Source organism: Vicugna pacos, chromosome 29, assembly GCF_048564905.1.
Source record: "Vicugna pacos chromosome 29, VicPac4, whole genome shotgun sequence".
Classification (NCBI taxonomy): Eukaryota; Metazoa; Chordata; class Mammalia; order Artiodactyla; family Camelidae; genus Vicugna; species Vicugna pacos.
The window spans coordinates 16,236,135-16,252,899 of record NC_133015.1 but is presented as its reverse complement, the minus strand read 5'-3'; the positions used below and the strand labels follow the sequence as shown (position 1 = coordinate 16,252,899).

At 37.5% G+C, this 16,765-nt stretch overlaps 1 protein-coding gene across 1 annotated transcript in view; it reads left to right on the top strand.

Moving 5' to 3' along the window:
* PREX2 (phosphatidylinositol-3,4,5-trisphosphate dependent Rac exchange factor 2) overlaps window positions 1-16,765 on the top strand; it is a 235,978-nt gene that overhangs the window by 162,315 nt on the left and 56,898 nt on the right. The window contains exons 33-35 of the mRNA XM_072951849.1: window positions 2,672-2,774; window positions 7,701-7,844; window positions 15,569-15,683. Coding sequence (XP_072807950.1) covers window positions 2,672-2,774; window positions 7,701-7,844; window positions 15,569-15,683 — 362 coding nt within the window. The remainder of the gene's footprint in view (window positions 1-2,671; window positions 2,775-7,700; window positions 7,845-15,568; window positions 15,684-16,765) is intronic.

Sequence of the window (16,765 nt, the reverse complement as noted above, 5' to 3'; positions counted from 1 at the left end):
AAACAGAGTTAGATTACTTTGAAAAGACTCTCTGCACTCCATCTGGATAATCAATTTCTTATTTGGTCAGCCAAAAGAGATCTAATCAATGAAAATTTTGAAATAAAACACTTGAAAAAGTGTTTAAAGAGAAAATAAATATTAATTAGTCATTGCCCATCAAATACAAATTACATAAGATAGGACATCCACTTCCTAGTACATGGTAGGTGTTAAGTGTTTGTTGAATGAATGAATGAATGAATGAGGCTTCATTTCTGTTCTGTTCTTACTTTAAAACTACCATTGTCTCAGCAAGTGCTTGTACTTTCACTTTTGAAACCCCAAGGAATGGGAGAAAATATCTGTAATTCATATTTCTGGTAAGTGACTTAAAAACAGATTATATAAAGAGTCCTTAAAACTTAACAATAAAAAGACAACTCAGTTAAAAATCAGGCAAAGGATTTGAATGGACATTTCTTCAAAGAAGGTATAAAATGCCCAAAAAGTACATGAAAAGATGATCAATATCATTAGCTGTTGGGGAAATGCAACTCACAACTACGGTGAGATCCTGTGTCACAGTGAGGTGGATGACTGTAATCCAAAAGGCAGACAGGCACAAGTGTTGGCGAGGACATGGAGAAACTGTAACTGTCATACACGGCTAGGGGGACCGCAAAATAGTGCAACCGTTTTGGAGAACAGTCTGGCAGTTCCTCAAACAAGTTGTGGTATATCCATACGATAGAATGTTACCCGGCAATAAAAGGGCATGAGGCTCTGATACATGCCACAACCTGAAACATGCTGTTGAAAACATTATGTTAAGTGAAATAAACCAGTTACAAAAGGCCGTGTATTATTTGATTCCATTATTAGGTAATGTGTGAAACAGGCAAATTTTAGAGACCGAAAGTAGGCTAGAGCTGGCCTGGGGCTGAGGACTGGGGAAAGGAATATGGAAGGTGAATGCTAATGGATCCTGACTTTCCTTTAGGGATGGTGAAAATATTCTAAAATTAGATGTTGGCGATGGTTACACAACTCCATATGTAGACTGAAACCCCCTGAGCTGTACGCTGTAAATGGGTGAATTTTGTGGTATATGAATTATATCTCAAGAAAGCTGTTTATTTTTTTAAATTGGCCTTATGCAACCGTTAAGTTTATTTAAAGAACTGATTAAAAAATCCAAAGGTAGCTGAAAAAAAAGTCAAAGAAACCCACAGTCTTTCTGCCTCTGTAACAAGGACTTAAAAGCATCCCAGTACTCTGAAAGCCTCCCTGGGTGCTGCAGATGCTGGTGGTCTGTGTGTCCCTCAGCTCTGAGCCCCGTCCTAGATCCTTGGCTGTGGCTTTAGCCACACGTGCCGGAGCTTTGTAGCCTGGATGTTATGATCAGAGCCCAGCCTGTTAGGGACATTTCTTCCTCTGCGTATATTCCTCCCAATTGGAAAAATGCCGATTCTTCAGTCCTGTCCTTCCAGTTCCAGGTTCGTGACAATTTTCTGCTGTTTCAAACGACTTTAAAAAGTAACAGTTGGATAAACATTTATGCAGCTCTTACTGTGTACCATAATTTATATTAAATACCATACTAAGGTGCAAAAGTGGTGATGCTCTTAACCTTTTGTATCCATGCTGTCCTTCTTTGGGGTCTGGGTCTGCCTTAGTGGGTTGTTTTTTTTTTTCACACAGTGGAAATTCTTTACCACCTCCTTCACCCTGTACTCATGGTGCCCCCAAAATGTGACTATAAGCTTACAGCAGTGCAGCTTCTTAAAATGTATGTAAAATGTACTAAAATTACTGATTGAAAGGATCATTGGCATTTTTTTTAAGGAAACAAATGTTACCTTTAAAAGAAAAGATGTGTATGATAAGTTTAATCATTCTTTAATGAGGAAATTAGTAAAGGACTTTCAGTAGCACCCTGAACTGCTAACAGGAAGGCCAGAATCCAGAGCTAGAAAGATGATGTCTCAGACACAGGCAATGAACTTGTTACCATGTCCAGGCCTTACCTGTGTTGGCTGTGAAATTGTATGCTGTAAGAATGAAATGAATGATTAAAACAAATCCAATCTCATATTCACAAGATTCTAGATTAAGTCCCCATAAAGGCAAATGAGATGAAAATGGATTCTTGTCCCCAAGCTCTTTGGAAGAAAAATCATTATATACATGCAAATTGCTTTTATCACAGCTTTAATAAATTGTGAATTGAATAATGCATAGGTTATCTTATTGTAAAATAGGATGACTGTTATGTACTGTGGCTTTTTAATAAAACAATATTTTTGCCTTTCATCTGTTCTATATAAGATTATAGAGGTTTAGAGGCAAATAGCATGTTTTTTTGTGTGTACACATTTATTTGTTACTAATAAACAAAAATCAATGTAATTAGAATCCAGCTACAAAATAGGCTGCAGAATTTTGTAGAATCATTTAGGCAGCAGAGAAAAGGAAAAATATAAAACTATAAAAGAACCTGTAACTCTGGGGGTTTGTAACTTTTATTTTAGGCAGTAAATTCTTAGATGTGTTGAGAATTTGGATCGCATGTAAATAAAACACAAGTGAAGTTAGTTTCGGTCTGGAGTTGCTATGTTGTGTTATGCTGTGTTATGTTCTATCCCAAACAATCCTAATCATATCATGTATTGTTTTTCTTTCTTTCTAGACAGATGAACAAGCCATGCTAGAAGATACACTGGTCGCACTATTTGATTTGGAAAAGGTTTCTTTTTACTTTAAACCATCAGAAGAGGAACCACTGGTTGCAAGTAAGTAGTTAAATATTTCATATGTGTTTTATAGGATTTCTTTGGCATCAGACAGCAACATATGATGTAACTTTGATATGAATATATTTGATATGCAGTTTAAGTTTATATAAAATGCTATATTTAGGGTAAAATAATAACAAACTGTAAAAGTAATAGGAAGTGTATATGAGTTAAATCTACAGCTAATTTTAAATTTTTGTTTTTATCTATTAGTTTGACCTCTAAAACATTTCCAGTGTCTAGTATATTAAATAGGGACTCAATAAATATTCACTTAATCTGTGATCTAAGAATGATACTCACTCATCGAAAATTTCCAAAATGCCTCCTTATGGCCAAGCACTAATCTAGGTACTGGATACAATAGAGAACTAAACAAGTAGAAATCAGTAATAAGAGAGATAAATGAGTTAATCTGATAATAAATTAGAAGATGATAATATCAATGCATGAAGGGAAATAGAAAAGAACGAGGATGAAGATGAAGGGGCAGGTGAAAGGTTGCATGTGTGTAACACGCTCGGGAGGGAAACCTTCCTAAGGAGGAATGTGAAGATCAGAAGCACGCCGTGCAGACAGGGACCCAGCCGCACAGATAGAGTTAGCCCTCGTGAATTGGTTCCAGACACCCCTCAGCTGCCAAAATCCAAGGATGCTCAGGTCTCTCTTATAAAATAGTGTCCTCCCACATACTTTAAATTACCTCTGGGTTACTTATAGTACTTAACACAGTGCAAATGCCATGTAAATAGTTGCTGGTCTGAGGCAAATTCAACTTTTGCTTTTTGGAACTTTCTAGAATTTTTTTGCTATATTTTTGACCTATGGTTGGTTGAATCTGTAGATGCAGAACCCGTGGATATGAAGAGCTACTGTATTTGGGAGGGTGTGTTCCAGACTCACTGGAATAGTAAGAGCAAAGGCCCCGAGGTGGGGGCATGTGTGGCAGGCTCTCGGGACAGCAGGGAGGCCTGTGTGGCTGGAGTGGAGTGAGGGAGGGGAAAAGAATAGGTGAGAACAAAGAGGAGGCCAGACCTTCGAAGGAGCTGAGCCTTTCTGACTAAGCCCCTGAGCAGGGGGAATGGCACATGGTAAAGGTGGCCTCTCTTGCTGTGTTGAATAGACATTCCTGGGGGAAAGAGCAGAAGCAGAGAAACCAGTTAGGACGGCCCTGCAGTGACTCAGGTGAGAGATGATGGTGACATGCCCTTGAGGGTAGCTGTGGCGATGGGAAAAGTATTTGATTCTCTATGCATTAAATTTTGAGGATAGAGAGAATAGAATTTTATTGAAGTTTCATCTCCACTGATAAATGAGAGAGAGCAAGAACATGAATTACAATGTTGAGGGTTTAGGTTGTATTCAAGGGAGAATCTGCCTGGTAAAGTGGATGATTTGATAAGGATAATATTATTTGAACAAATTGCATGGTGTTCTGTGGGTAGGTATAAAATGGAATGTATTTTCATTTGCTTGAATAATGCAGGCATAATTTTGCTACAAGGCAGAGAAACTCTGTTTTCACAATATAACCTGATGTTTTTTCTTTTAAATTTTGCCTAAGGAACCATAAGCTCTCAGGAGTACTCTTTTCCATGGTTTAAATTTGACATTTCTGGTGAATGGTCTGTTGAGAAAACCAGAGATGAACCAACATTATAAGCTTGATAAAATATTTACTTACTGCATATATACTATGAGAGATTTAGCTTTGACATATTGAAAAATATACTAAATATTAAACATAATTAAGACCATGTAAGTAATATCGGGGTATAAATATACACGTGACAAATACAAGAACTGTGATACACCTTTGGCAACCCATTTTTATGTATTTCCCAGAAGCATAACCTCAACTTCTAAGAGTACGTCCCTAGTGGAAGGTCAGTTTCAATGCTACACTACTAGACATTCCAAGTGAATTAAAACTGTCGTGGTAAGAGCATAGTTATCATTTTAAGTTGACTCAGGAAAGAAGAGAGTTATTTATACCCAAATGTCATCACGTCTTATTGAAGTGACATAAGAAAACTAGAGCTTTATTATTAATTGTGTGTGATTTGATCTTTCTCTAAACCTAGAAGCAGAAGCGTCAGATTGACTAATTAATTTGCATCACTGTAATGAAGACTGGTTGACTTCCTGGCTAGGAGGGAAGGTTGGGCTTTGGCATCAACAAACCTGAGTTCGAACCCTGACCCCATTCCCATCTGCAAACACGAGAATATTAGCTTTTCCTGACTCAGAGGGTTGTGAGTCTTAAAGGAGATAATGTATTTGAAAGTCTCTAGCATTATGTAAGGCTCATGATAGTCTTGTAGATAATTGAATATGTCGTCTTTGCTTTATTACTTTGTATTCTTTCCCAAAAGCCACAGTTAGCATTACTCATTGTCTCATGTTTGCATTAAACAATAATGAGATTCTGAAGAAATATGGCATCCCAAGCTAGAAGAACTCAAATATCTGGATAGAAGACATTTCATTTTCTTTGAAAAAATAATTGTTAAGTATATATAGCAAGCTTAGTGCTGAACTAAGTTCTAGGGATATAATATGGACTAAATAAAACAAAGTCCCTGTTGGTATGGAGCTGAGTGACTAGTGAAAGATAGGAAGGGAGAAACAGGTGGTGTGACCCACATTAGGAAAGGGAAAGTACAGAATACTTACCATGTCACATTATGTCATTAGTGAAGGAGGAATAAATAAACTAAATGATCCGGTTGTATATAATTAACTTTAGTTTGTGGCAGATCTTTATATTTTGGAGAAGAGCAGAATGACAGCAGCTCTTCCTCTTTTCGGTGATGAATAGAGGTATTTTATAGTAATTATTAGGGGAATGTGTATGTTTGAGCCTCCGCTCTTTCTGCCTGGGCCAGCCATTGCACCTGGAACTGGGATTTCCATGCAGAATGATTTAGGCGTGCCTCTGTCTTCGTGGAGCTCACAGCCCAGTTGGGAGACAGCACCTAAGGAATCAGCTGCAAAGATAATGGGGGTCGTGATACATCCGACGCAGGGAATAAGTAATGCGTAAGAATAAGGGTGAGGTGGCCCCTTGAGGGGTCACCAGACAAGGGGTCTCCACAGAAGTACCGTTTGCTCTGATCTGAAGGACAAGAAAGACCCAACCTTGTAGAGGGTCAAGGAAGAGCAATTCAGGGAAGGGGAACTGACATCTTCTTAGGCAAAGCCTTATTTTCAAACTCTCTGGCCCCTTCAGTGATGGGAGGGGGGCATGTTTATGGGGATGAGATGCCACCATCGAAACTCCACTCCAGAATGAATCCCTTTATGGGACGGAATCAGAGACCTTTTCCTCATGCAGTAATGTTTTGAAGGCTTTTAAAACTTACATAGCGCTAGTCATCAAGTTTTGTTTTTCATAGTCGATAAATCTCCACAAATAAAAGGCATAATTTCTAACTGCACATTATCACACACTTTTCCAGGTGCACCGGATACTTTGAGGGAAACAGTCTTCATTCTTTCACATAGTGCTCTTAGTTGTAACTGCATTTTAAATTTAGATTACTTGATAATTTTCAGTCATTTCAGTTCCTTAATTCCTGGTATAGTAGCTTGATTTGTTCTTTGCTAGCCCAATAATATGAAACTCCAACTGCTGCACTGTTATTTTCCTTTCAATAACGTTATCCATTTGGAAACACAGTTTGAGTATTGGGTGCCAATGAGTAAAGGGGTGGAATTTAACAAAAAATAAAACATGTATAAACAACATTGTATGAAAAGGGGAACTAGAAGACACAAATATTTAGTATATTTAACTTTATATTTTCTTTAGTGTTCATGCATCTTTTTTCTTTATTTTAGAACCAGAAAAAAGCATTTTCTCAATCATTAAAATTGAGTTAATTTCCAACTCTTCAACTGCGAAATTTATTTCTTTTCTAAACCAAAATTTGTCTCCCTTATAAAATCGTAACAAAAATAAAATAATAATTAAATGGTATAAAAGAGACTAATTGACAGATGTTAATACAATGCTACCTCTATTGATATGCAGAATTAGATACATTTAGTAAGGAACCTAGAATCTGTGATCAATAATGGTATTTAATCTTGAACTCTACTTTTATATCTCAAGAAGCACGTTAAAACTAATAAATGTTGAGTCAAGAACATATATTAAATGCCTGCTCTATACTGGCCTTAATTTTTAACTGGTTAATGTGACTAGCCTTTTAGGAATCATTTACATTCTTTTTTAATGAAGTGGAAGTTATTTGTCATGGATAAGATCACAAAATGAAGAGGATTTACAATAGCACTGTGAAAAACTCCTGCAACATTTCAGCTTTTCAAGGTGGTTGCTTTTTGTTTTTGTTTTGAGTGATTAAATGTAAGACCTTTGAAAATCGCTAAAAGAATTTGGACAGATGATTTTTAATGACTGTAGGGCATCAACAGAGGTAATGCGTTTTTGATCTGGTGCTCAGGGGATGGAGCTTACAAAACCCGTGCTAATTTTGATAATGGTTGCTATGTACTCAATTTCTGGCACACTGCTTAGGAAGTCGACCCCAAGGACTCATTCTGACTGAAATATGAATGAGGCAGCTGCCTTGGGAGGTTCTGACTCCAAACCATGTGTAGCTCAACTTCTCATTTAGTTAAGAGAGACATCTGGTGTGTTAAAGTGTGACGAAGTTTTCTGTTACAGAATTTTATATACAGTACGGTAATAAATCTGTCGCTTTAGCTAATGAGAATCTGGTTTAATACTCTTTCACCGAATAGCAGTGTGGGTCTGCCAAACCTGAACTTGATGTACATGGGTATTTTAATATATTAGTCTCTAGGAGTTTTCAGGATTCTTTTTAAAGTTTAACAAATATACTACGCAACGTATCCTGATTTTAGGAAGTAAAATAACATTGCATGTCATTTTAGATGTTCCTCTCACGTATCGGGTGGAAGGAAGCCGGCAAGCTCTGAAGGTTTACTTCTACAGTGACAGTTACCATTTTGAACAGTTGCCTCAACGGTTGAAAAATGGAGGAGGGTTTAAAATTCATCCTGTTCTTTTTGCACAAGGTAAACTGCTTTCCTTTTCATACTTAAATTATTTTATCTTCATCAATTCTTTAAATCGATGTAATTGTAAGCATCATTTTTTCCGTTAATCCAAAAATTTCTTCATAGCACCTATGTAATATATTTACTTTTAGGAATGTTTTTTATTAAGGAAAGAGTTACAGTTTAAATAGTTGTCAAATAGAATGGCAGCATGATTTATAATGGAGAAACAAGGCATTAAATAAATAAAGATAAATTAATTTGGCTTAAATAAATGAGGGTAGAGCCATTATGGTTAAAAATATTTTATGAGATAGAAAAAGTTTGATAATGTACACATGCATATTACAAAAAATAATTTGTTATATTCTCAATTATGTTGTACATGTATGTATATATTTACATGCATGTAAAATGTTGGATGATTAAATTGGTGGTGATTTTTTATTCTTTGAGTTTTTCTGTACTAGGTCAACTTTTTGTCAGTAACACTGTATTCCTTTCATAATTAAAAATATTGTTTTGACAAATGAACAATGAGTGTTAACCACAGTACAAGAAATTACGAATAACATGAATAAGAAGAATCTTGCAGTGGACTGACTTCCCAGGGAAGGTCCTGGGTCTTTTTTATTTCTAGGGTCACAAATGCTGTCAGAAAAGACCAGAAATCCAGATTATTGTGTAGTTTCTTTTTGTTCATGCTTTAAAAAAAAATTATGCTGTGATCACAAGATTAAATCAGTTTCTCTGTGGGGTACAGAACATTTCATTTTTTCTTCTTTGGCATTTTCAAGACTGCATTGGTTTTACAATGGAATTTTTATATCCTAATAAAAAATGAGAAAAGTAGAGGAATAAAATCAATCTCAGGAACTGAAGAAGAGATAGGCATATGAAATCTAAATTCACTACCAAGCAAAAACTCTGCTTTGTACCACATGCGTGTTGTTATAATTCTAGAAGATAGATTACCCTTTCTGCGACTGCAATAGTTTAAAAACAATGCCTACTTCAAACAGATACTTGGCAAGAATACATTTAAGTGGAGGAAAATTTCAGCAAAGAGATCTTAGGAGTTATTAGAAGATATTTCCACTTTTCTTTGGGGAACTATGGTAAGGTCCGTGTACGTAATAAAAGAACCTATAATGAAGAGAAATACAAAAGAAAAAGAAGCTGAAGAAAAATAGACCTTTGGAACTATGTGAAGAGAAGAGTTTAGCCTAAAATATATTAAAAGCCATTGCCGAGAGAGGTCGTTTTAGAAGAAAGGAAAGGCTGGAATGTTAACTTTTATTGGGTTTCACCAGAGCTTGCAGTTCTTAAAGCCTCTTCACTTCTTTTCTTTTCTTTCTCTCTTTTTAAAAATTCTGTCTTTGAAATCATTACTGAGAGGACAGATGGCATTAATCATCTCTTCTAAAAAAGTGATTGCATTTGTGACACGTTAGCCATAAATAGCTGAATATTCATACCCAGCAACAACTGTGCATGGGAAAAAGATTTTTTTGCAAGTAACCTCAATTTTATAATTGTGGCTAAAGCTAATTTAAAAACAATCCCTAAATACATATGATTTCAGTGAGTACAGTATTGCTTTTACAATGTCATTTAAAGAAAAACCCTAGCAAAAATGTTAGGTTTGGGCATTCGCACAGCAGTAAAAATATGAAAAATGGTTTGAAGAAGCGACAGTGGAAACACTTCTGCAGTGGAGGTCGCAGGTAGGTGAAGAAGATTGGAAAACAATGTCTCATTAAAAATCTGTCAGCGATAAGGTTGTTTATTTAAAGGAGTTGCAGAGGTTCCTCTGCATTCATAAAACTCCCCCGAGGAATCTTTAGTAGCTCTGAGTATTCATCAGATAGAGAGATGCACCGGAAATTCAGCCCCAGCTTGAGTCGAGATTCCCATCTGGTAATTGAAAGTGGTGGGAAATGGAAGAGATTTCAAATGGAGTCTATTCCTGGTTTACTTGATGGAAGTTTTAGTTTTATGTGTACATGAGTCTTTGCTAGCAAATAAAAAGGAGAAAAGTAGACAAATTTGAAAGTTTCCCAGGAAATGTATTTAAGTGAGCCTTCCTAAAGTTGTCTGTCGTGCTGGGTACTTAGAGCAAGAAGCAAATGTCCTGCCTTCTCATTTTTCTTACCTGCATGGATCTTTGGGCAGAGGGCACCGTGATGGATGGGGCGTCCTGCCGAGATGGGACCAATCAGTGGATCAGGAATTCCAGGGTTGGAGGCAAGGAGCGTACACTTTAGGGAACGTACAGTGCTGGAACCAGAGCTGCAGGAGAACAGGAGTCCAGGCAGGTGAAATGAGTGATGCCGATTTCCAAGGTGAGGAACACAGGAACAGCCAGACGGGAGAGTCAGCACAAAGCATAACCAAGATGCTGGAAGGAGGAGGTCACTAAAGCACTCTTCTAGAAGTCCTTCGACAGGTCGGAGAATTAATCCTCTTGGGGTCCCTGAGCCCTTGGTGAGATAAGCAAGTAGCTCTAAACTGGGTGAGAATGGGGATCGCAGGGGGATGGATGTGCAGGGTCCCGCCCTCCTCGCCTCCTTGGCTTATTTTCCTGATGTCTCTCAGTGGTTCTCAAGGCTGGCGGCCCTTTACTCACCTTGGGAGCCTTTCAGAAAACACCCAAGCTTGGTCCCACATCAAACCAATTAAATCAGAATCTCTAGGAAGGGGGGCCCAAATACTAGTATATTTTAGAAGCTTTCCAGGGATTCTAATGTCCACTGGGCGTGAGAAAGCACAGAGCTCTGTGGATTATGAAACACTGTGCAATTATCCAGTTAATCTTTGTTTAGCTAGATTAAACCATTTCACAAGTCTTTGACACTTTCTGGATTCTGGGGAGCTGGGGCAGCGGGGCTGGGTCTTTTTGCTTCTGCATTGTTAGGTCATTAGGATGCAGGCTGTGATTTGGGTGGAACCGTTTTCTTTAGCAAAGGCTAGAGATGCCCTAGATTGCTGACCGCCGAGGGATGTCTTCTGACCATCACAGCAGCTGGGCCGCAAGCCCTTCATTTCGGAAAGGGGATTTCAGTGGGTGGGATAGAGCATCTGCCGTGTTCACATGTCGTGCCTTCAGATCCGTTCTTTTGTGGGAGGAGGACTGGGAGGGTGTCTTTCGTGACTGTGATGGGTGTCTGTTCCCGGGGGGATGATTTAGAAGCAGTATGTCAGTGGGACAAGCTTATAGCCGGTGATGCCCCAGCTGGTCTTGGGGCTACAGCAGATTCTCGTTTTCCCTCTTCTATACCTTGTACGTTAGCCTCACTCTTAGCCTGAGTCTCTGCTGGTCTCGGTGGCATGAATAAGACCTTCAGCTCTGAGGGGCCTGATTCCCTGGTCACTGTGTCCTTCTCAGGCCAGGACTGCCCAGTTGTCCATTTACCATCAAATTTGGGCAGAGGTGGTACAAAGGAGAGACCTGGGTGGATTACCTGGATGCCAAACTTGTGGGCTCCAGCATTCCTTGGCTTGTGGCAGCATAGTTACAATCTGCTCCACCTCCATGTGGTCCCTCTGCGCGTGTCTGTCTCTGTGTCTCTGTCCAAATTTCCCTCTTCTTCTAAGGACAACAGGCATTGGCTTACGGCCCACCCTATTGCAGTATGACCTCATTTGATTGATTACATCTATAAGACCCTGTATCAAAATTAGGTCACATCTGCAGCCACAAGGGGTTAGGACTTCATCATATTTTTTGGAAGGATACAGTTCAACCATCAATAGGTGCTAAGCATGGCCATTTCTGTTTCCACCCCTGGTTCCTGAACCCATGTATTGTACCTCTTAGGGACATGGCATCAGATGACAGTCTTTGATTTTAGTTATAGATTGTGTCCTGGAATGTGCCGTCCCTTCCCTGTAAAGTGTTCTTACGTACCTAGTCCCTGGGTCTCTGGTGGTGGTTTTCCTTAAACAGAACGGGATACGTGTTCCTGGTTCCTCTCCACCGGCACACTCTTGGGTGTATTTGGTTTCTTCACCTGCTGTGAAAAAAGCTGGCGCCAGAAAGTGTTACTCCTAACTTTTACGCCTTTAGAAGGTGTCTTTCTGGTCTCAGAGAATAAAGAAAGTCACCCAGAAACGTGAGCGGTTTCTCTCTTAAACAGAAGGGAACGTTTTGTCATCAGCATTGTCGGTTCTAAGTTACCCTCATTGTGGTAGTTTTTTTTCCCTGCAAAACTCTTCTTAACGTCCTTTAAAAGATGAATCCTTTAGTTTTCTCTTTGCGTTTTGCACAGTGTTTATGATAGAAACACTAAATAGCGTTTTAAAGAGGAAGGAACAATTCCCAGAACTGAGATTCCCTGAATCAGTTAAGAGTTGGCCTCGGAACCTGTGAACCCACCTCTCCTTACAGGGCAGCACGGTCTCTCCCGCATGTTTGTCACAATGGGAACAGCAAAACTTGTCTTCCTCACAAACGCTGTGACCAGCTCTGAGGAATTCTCATCAACTGTGACCATTTCTGGGGATTTGTAACAGTGCATATGTAGGGTCTTATTTAACCAATAAGGTACCATTGCACTATCAGAAGAGGGTGTTAGTTGAAACTAAGTTTAAAATTATTCCTCGGAGATTCTGTGTTTTTTCTGATTGATCCCTTTTTTGGAAGAGCCTTAAAATGTGTTTTGAGTGAGTGGAAATGAGGCTTATTTTCAGTCTTAGAATAATTTAATCTTTAATTTTCTCTAACATTCATTATATTTTCCTTCTTTGCTAACCACCTGCATTGAATGGAATGTTTTGCTTCTAAATTCAAAAGTGCTAGAAGTAAAGCAAGCAAACTCAAGTAGTACTTTACATACTGCTTTTCACTAAATGCCTTTAAATAAATTATAAATTAAATATTTATTCAACCAAGTGTGTCAGTATTATTTTTAAGAAATATAATATGGATGAAAATTAAGGAAAACTAGACAAGAAAATGCTAAGGACGGGGTCAAACTTTGAAGTTTGGGCATTATTAAATATTTAACTTTTTTTGGCTGCAAATAGAAATTTAATTTGGTAAAATATCATTCCATTTTCTTTTTTTAAAAAAATAACTATAAATAACCAAGCTATTCACCTAAAATTATGAATGTTGTTCTCCTTCCTCTGCTTTGCCATGTAAAGTTTACTTTATAAACATGACTCATCTTTTTTTGTTCATTTTCCTACAACCATGGCCATGCATGTGCCATAAAATATCACTGAGATTCTCGGCAAAATTGTTAAACTCTTTTCTCATTTAAAAAAAATGACATAAGTTGTGGATTTTACCTGTCGTTAATTTGGAAATACTGTTAAGAAATGTAGCAGAAATTTATTATAACAAGCTTTTAGGACAGGGCTGGACCTTCTGGCCAACACTGAGCCATCAGGATTTTTATAGGAACTAGATCACAGATGTTTACTTGTTCCCTCCCGACCCTCTGCCTCCATTTCCTCTGCTGTCCCTTCCTAGTGTTCACCCTCCAGTCTTTCTGGTCTTAAATCACAAGTTGAAGCGCCCTTGCATGGACCCTCCTCTCAGTTCCCAAAACGTCCTGTTTGGCTGAGCGCCCTCGTGCAGAATCTCTGTCTCTCATGGAGACTGACTTGATCGTGCCTGTGAGGCAGTGGGCGCCTTGCCTGATGCATGAAACACATTCGATAAATGATAAGAATAGTCATGGGCGCTCGGATACTATTTTTTTTAAACATTTTTTTATTGAGTTACAGTCATTTTACATTGATTGTGTCAAACTCCAGTGTAGAGCACAATTTTTCAGTTATACATGAACATACATATATTCACTGTCACTTTTTTTTCACTGTGAGCTACCATAAAATCTTGTGTATATTTCCCTGTGCTATACAGTATAATCGTGTTTATCTGTTCTACATTTTGAACTCCCAGTCTGTCCCCTCCCACCCCCCGCCCCCTTGGCAACCACAAGTTTGTATTCTATGTCTGTGAGTCTGTGTCTGTTTTGTATTTATGTTTTGTTTTGCTTTTTTTTTTTTTTTTAGATTCCACATATGAGCGATCTCATATGGTACTTTTCTTTCTCTTTCTGGCTTACTTCACTTAGAATGACATTCTCCAGGAGCATCCATGTTGCTGCAAATGGCGTGATGTTGTCGGTTTTTATGGCTGAATAGTCTGAATACTATTTTTTTAATTTAATTATTTCCCAAGAACCATAATTAGTAGGTGCTCTTATTTCACAAATGAGGAACCCGGGATCTCGGGTATTAATGAACACGCCCAAGGTCACAGCGCCACTGAGCAGTGACAGTTGCGGTTTTACGCCAGTGCAGGGCTTTCTCTGTTGGCTTTACAGTTAGAAAGAATTCACGCTGAAGTATGACTGTTGAAGGGCTGCAACCTCCTGGAATGCTGGCCTTTCCCAAGTAACACTCTCTTAATGGAAGTGAAGGTAGCATGTATTTGAGGATTGTTTTCTCAGGAAGACTTCCTTCTATTTCTTGTGTGTATTCAGGACCACAGGTTTGCTGAAGCAGTTGTGAACACTCTAATGCATGCAGAAGTCATAAGGAATAAACAAATGAACAATCCCTGAAACAAGCGCACAAATTTGATTGCCTGCACCGAGTGAATGTAGGAAGTGTTCTGATTTTCCACAAAGGCTTTCCTCATTTATAAGCCAATAACACCATTTTGAAAAAAATTTTAATTTAGCAATACTCTAAAAGTTATGTCATTTCTTCAGTGCTTCAGAAATCTGACTAGTTTAGAAAACACATTACAGCTAACAGTAGCCAGTGAATTTCCTGTTTTTGCCCCGAAAGTGATGGTAAGTGTTTGTCAATTTGAGGAAACTTTATTATTTAATTTAGAAATTATTGCATTTTGCAGTTTTGCGAGCTTTTTTTTTTAAATCAGTTTTGAAATAGTCTGCTGAAAATTGAGGCTCATTAGTGGTGATAATTTCAAGGAGAAATAATTTCCATTTCCAGATTGGATCCATCACCATTCCTGTTGCTGGCAGCGTCTGCAAAGGAAGTCTTCTTGTATTTCTAGGCACTTTTCTATGATTCATTTCCTCTCCAAAAGGTTAAAAATACCACTGCATAAAGTTTAAAGGAAAAAGAAATGCTTAACAAAAAATGTTAGCTAAGAAGGAAATCTGTATTAATGAAAAGTCATTTAAAATGAATGGGAAGTTACATATATGTTTATTCTTGATTAGTTTTAACTAAATTAACTGACCATTGGAATAGAGGTTGTATTCTACGATTTCTCTTTATCTATTCTTCTTATTTCATAATTTAATCGTAGCTGCAAAAGAATGTGAATATACATGGAAAGTGACAAATTCAAATTTTTTACTCACATGTATGTTAATACATATTTCTGCCTCTCATACATATACATATATATGCTGTACGTATGTATACATTTGTGTATATGTATAAATAATATATGAAGTTTGAGTTTAGCTTTGCAAACAACCTATACAAAATTTTTAAAAAATAGAAGACAGTTTAAATTAGAAATTGCCTTTGCCTACTTAACAGATAATTACCAAATGTTTGATATTGATGTTGAGAGCTGAAGAATGACTTTTATTCATTTTCAGGCTGGTTAAAAATAGTTTCTTACCTGTGTGGTCATATTTGGTGCTGTTTAATATATTTACTAATAATCACTAAGATTACACTAAATGTGGAGGCACTGGGTTATAAAATCACATGAGAAGTACTTTTCCTTTTTCACACAGCACTGGAGAGCATGGAAGGATATTATTACAGAGACAACGTTTCAGTGGAAGAATTTCAAGCCCAAATAAATGCAGCCTCATTGGAAAAGGTCAAACAGTACAACCAGAAGCTCAGGTATGTAACTGGTCAATTAAAAAAAAAATTCCATACTTGGGTGAAAGCAGATGAATAGAGCTTATTCATTAGATTAGATGATTGATGATGATGTTTCTTTTGATATAATATCCTCTCATTTAGGGTTTAATATTTCAAATAATTTAATAGGTGCACTTTTGGCAAACAAAATAGAAAAAAATGTTTAAAATTTTCATGCTATTGTCTAAGTTTCTAAAGAAGATCAAGAGATTAAATATTTAATAGATCATTTCTGGGAAAATGAAGTATTAGTATTTTATAATGGTGTCTCCAAGGAGGCTCATGGACTAAGGGTACCATTAAACAGTTGGCACCCTCACACCTAGAGATGAGTGTGTTTAACATGGAAGATGTGATAAAACAGTACTACTTGGTACTCGAAAAATATCCGCTTTCAAATACATATATTAAAATTACATTTTGTTGGTTTCTCCCTCTAAAAATGATCTCACTGATATGATGACCAATGTCCAGGAAAAATTAACCACAATAAGTGAAAGGGAAATGTGTTATAATTTAGAAATTTTAATTTTCAACCAATTATTAGCAATACGTATCTCCCTCTTTTAAATTACTCTGCTGACAGATCATCTTTTAAAAATTACCAACAGATAATGGCTTTAATTTTTAAAAGAAAAATACTTTTGTTCTACCTTAAGCCTTAGTAGCTCAAAAAAACTGTTGTGCCTTTTGGGGGGGGTTGTCTACAGTACGGCTAAACTGTGAAGATGAGTTAATTCCTAAAATGCCTGATGTGGGGAGGTGTTGATTCTTGTGGTTACGACCGCTGAGTCGGCTTTCTTTCACTACAGAAGCTTTGTCCCCTACCCCTGCCTCCCAAAAACCTGTCCCTTTCCCTGGGTTTCTTACTTCATTCCATCATTTTATCATCTTCTGAAGCTCTCAGCCTCAAAGCCCACAATATCTTTTTGATTTCTCATTTTCTTTTCCTCCTAACATGCGGTTGGAGATCCTGATGATTCTGACTAAAACATCTCTTAGACCACCCTAATGTTACTGCCTTGTCTACATCACTATTTCGCAGGCATATAGTGTACTGA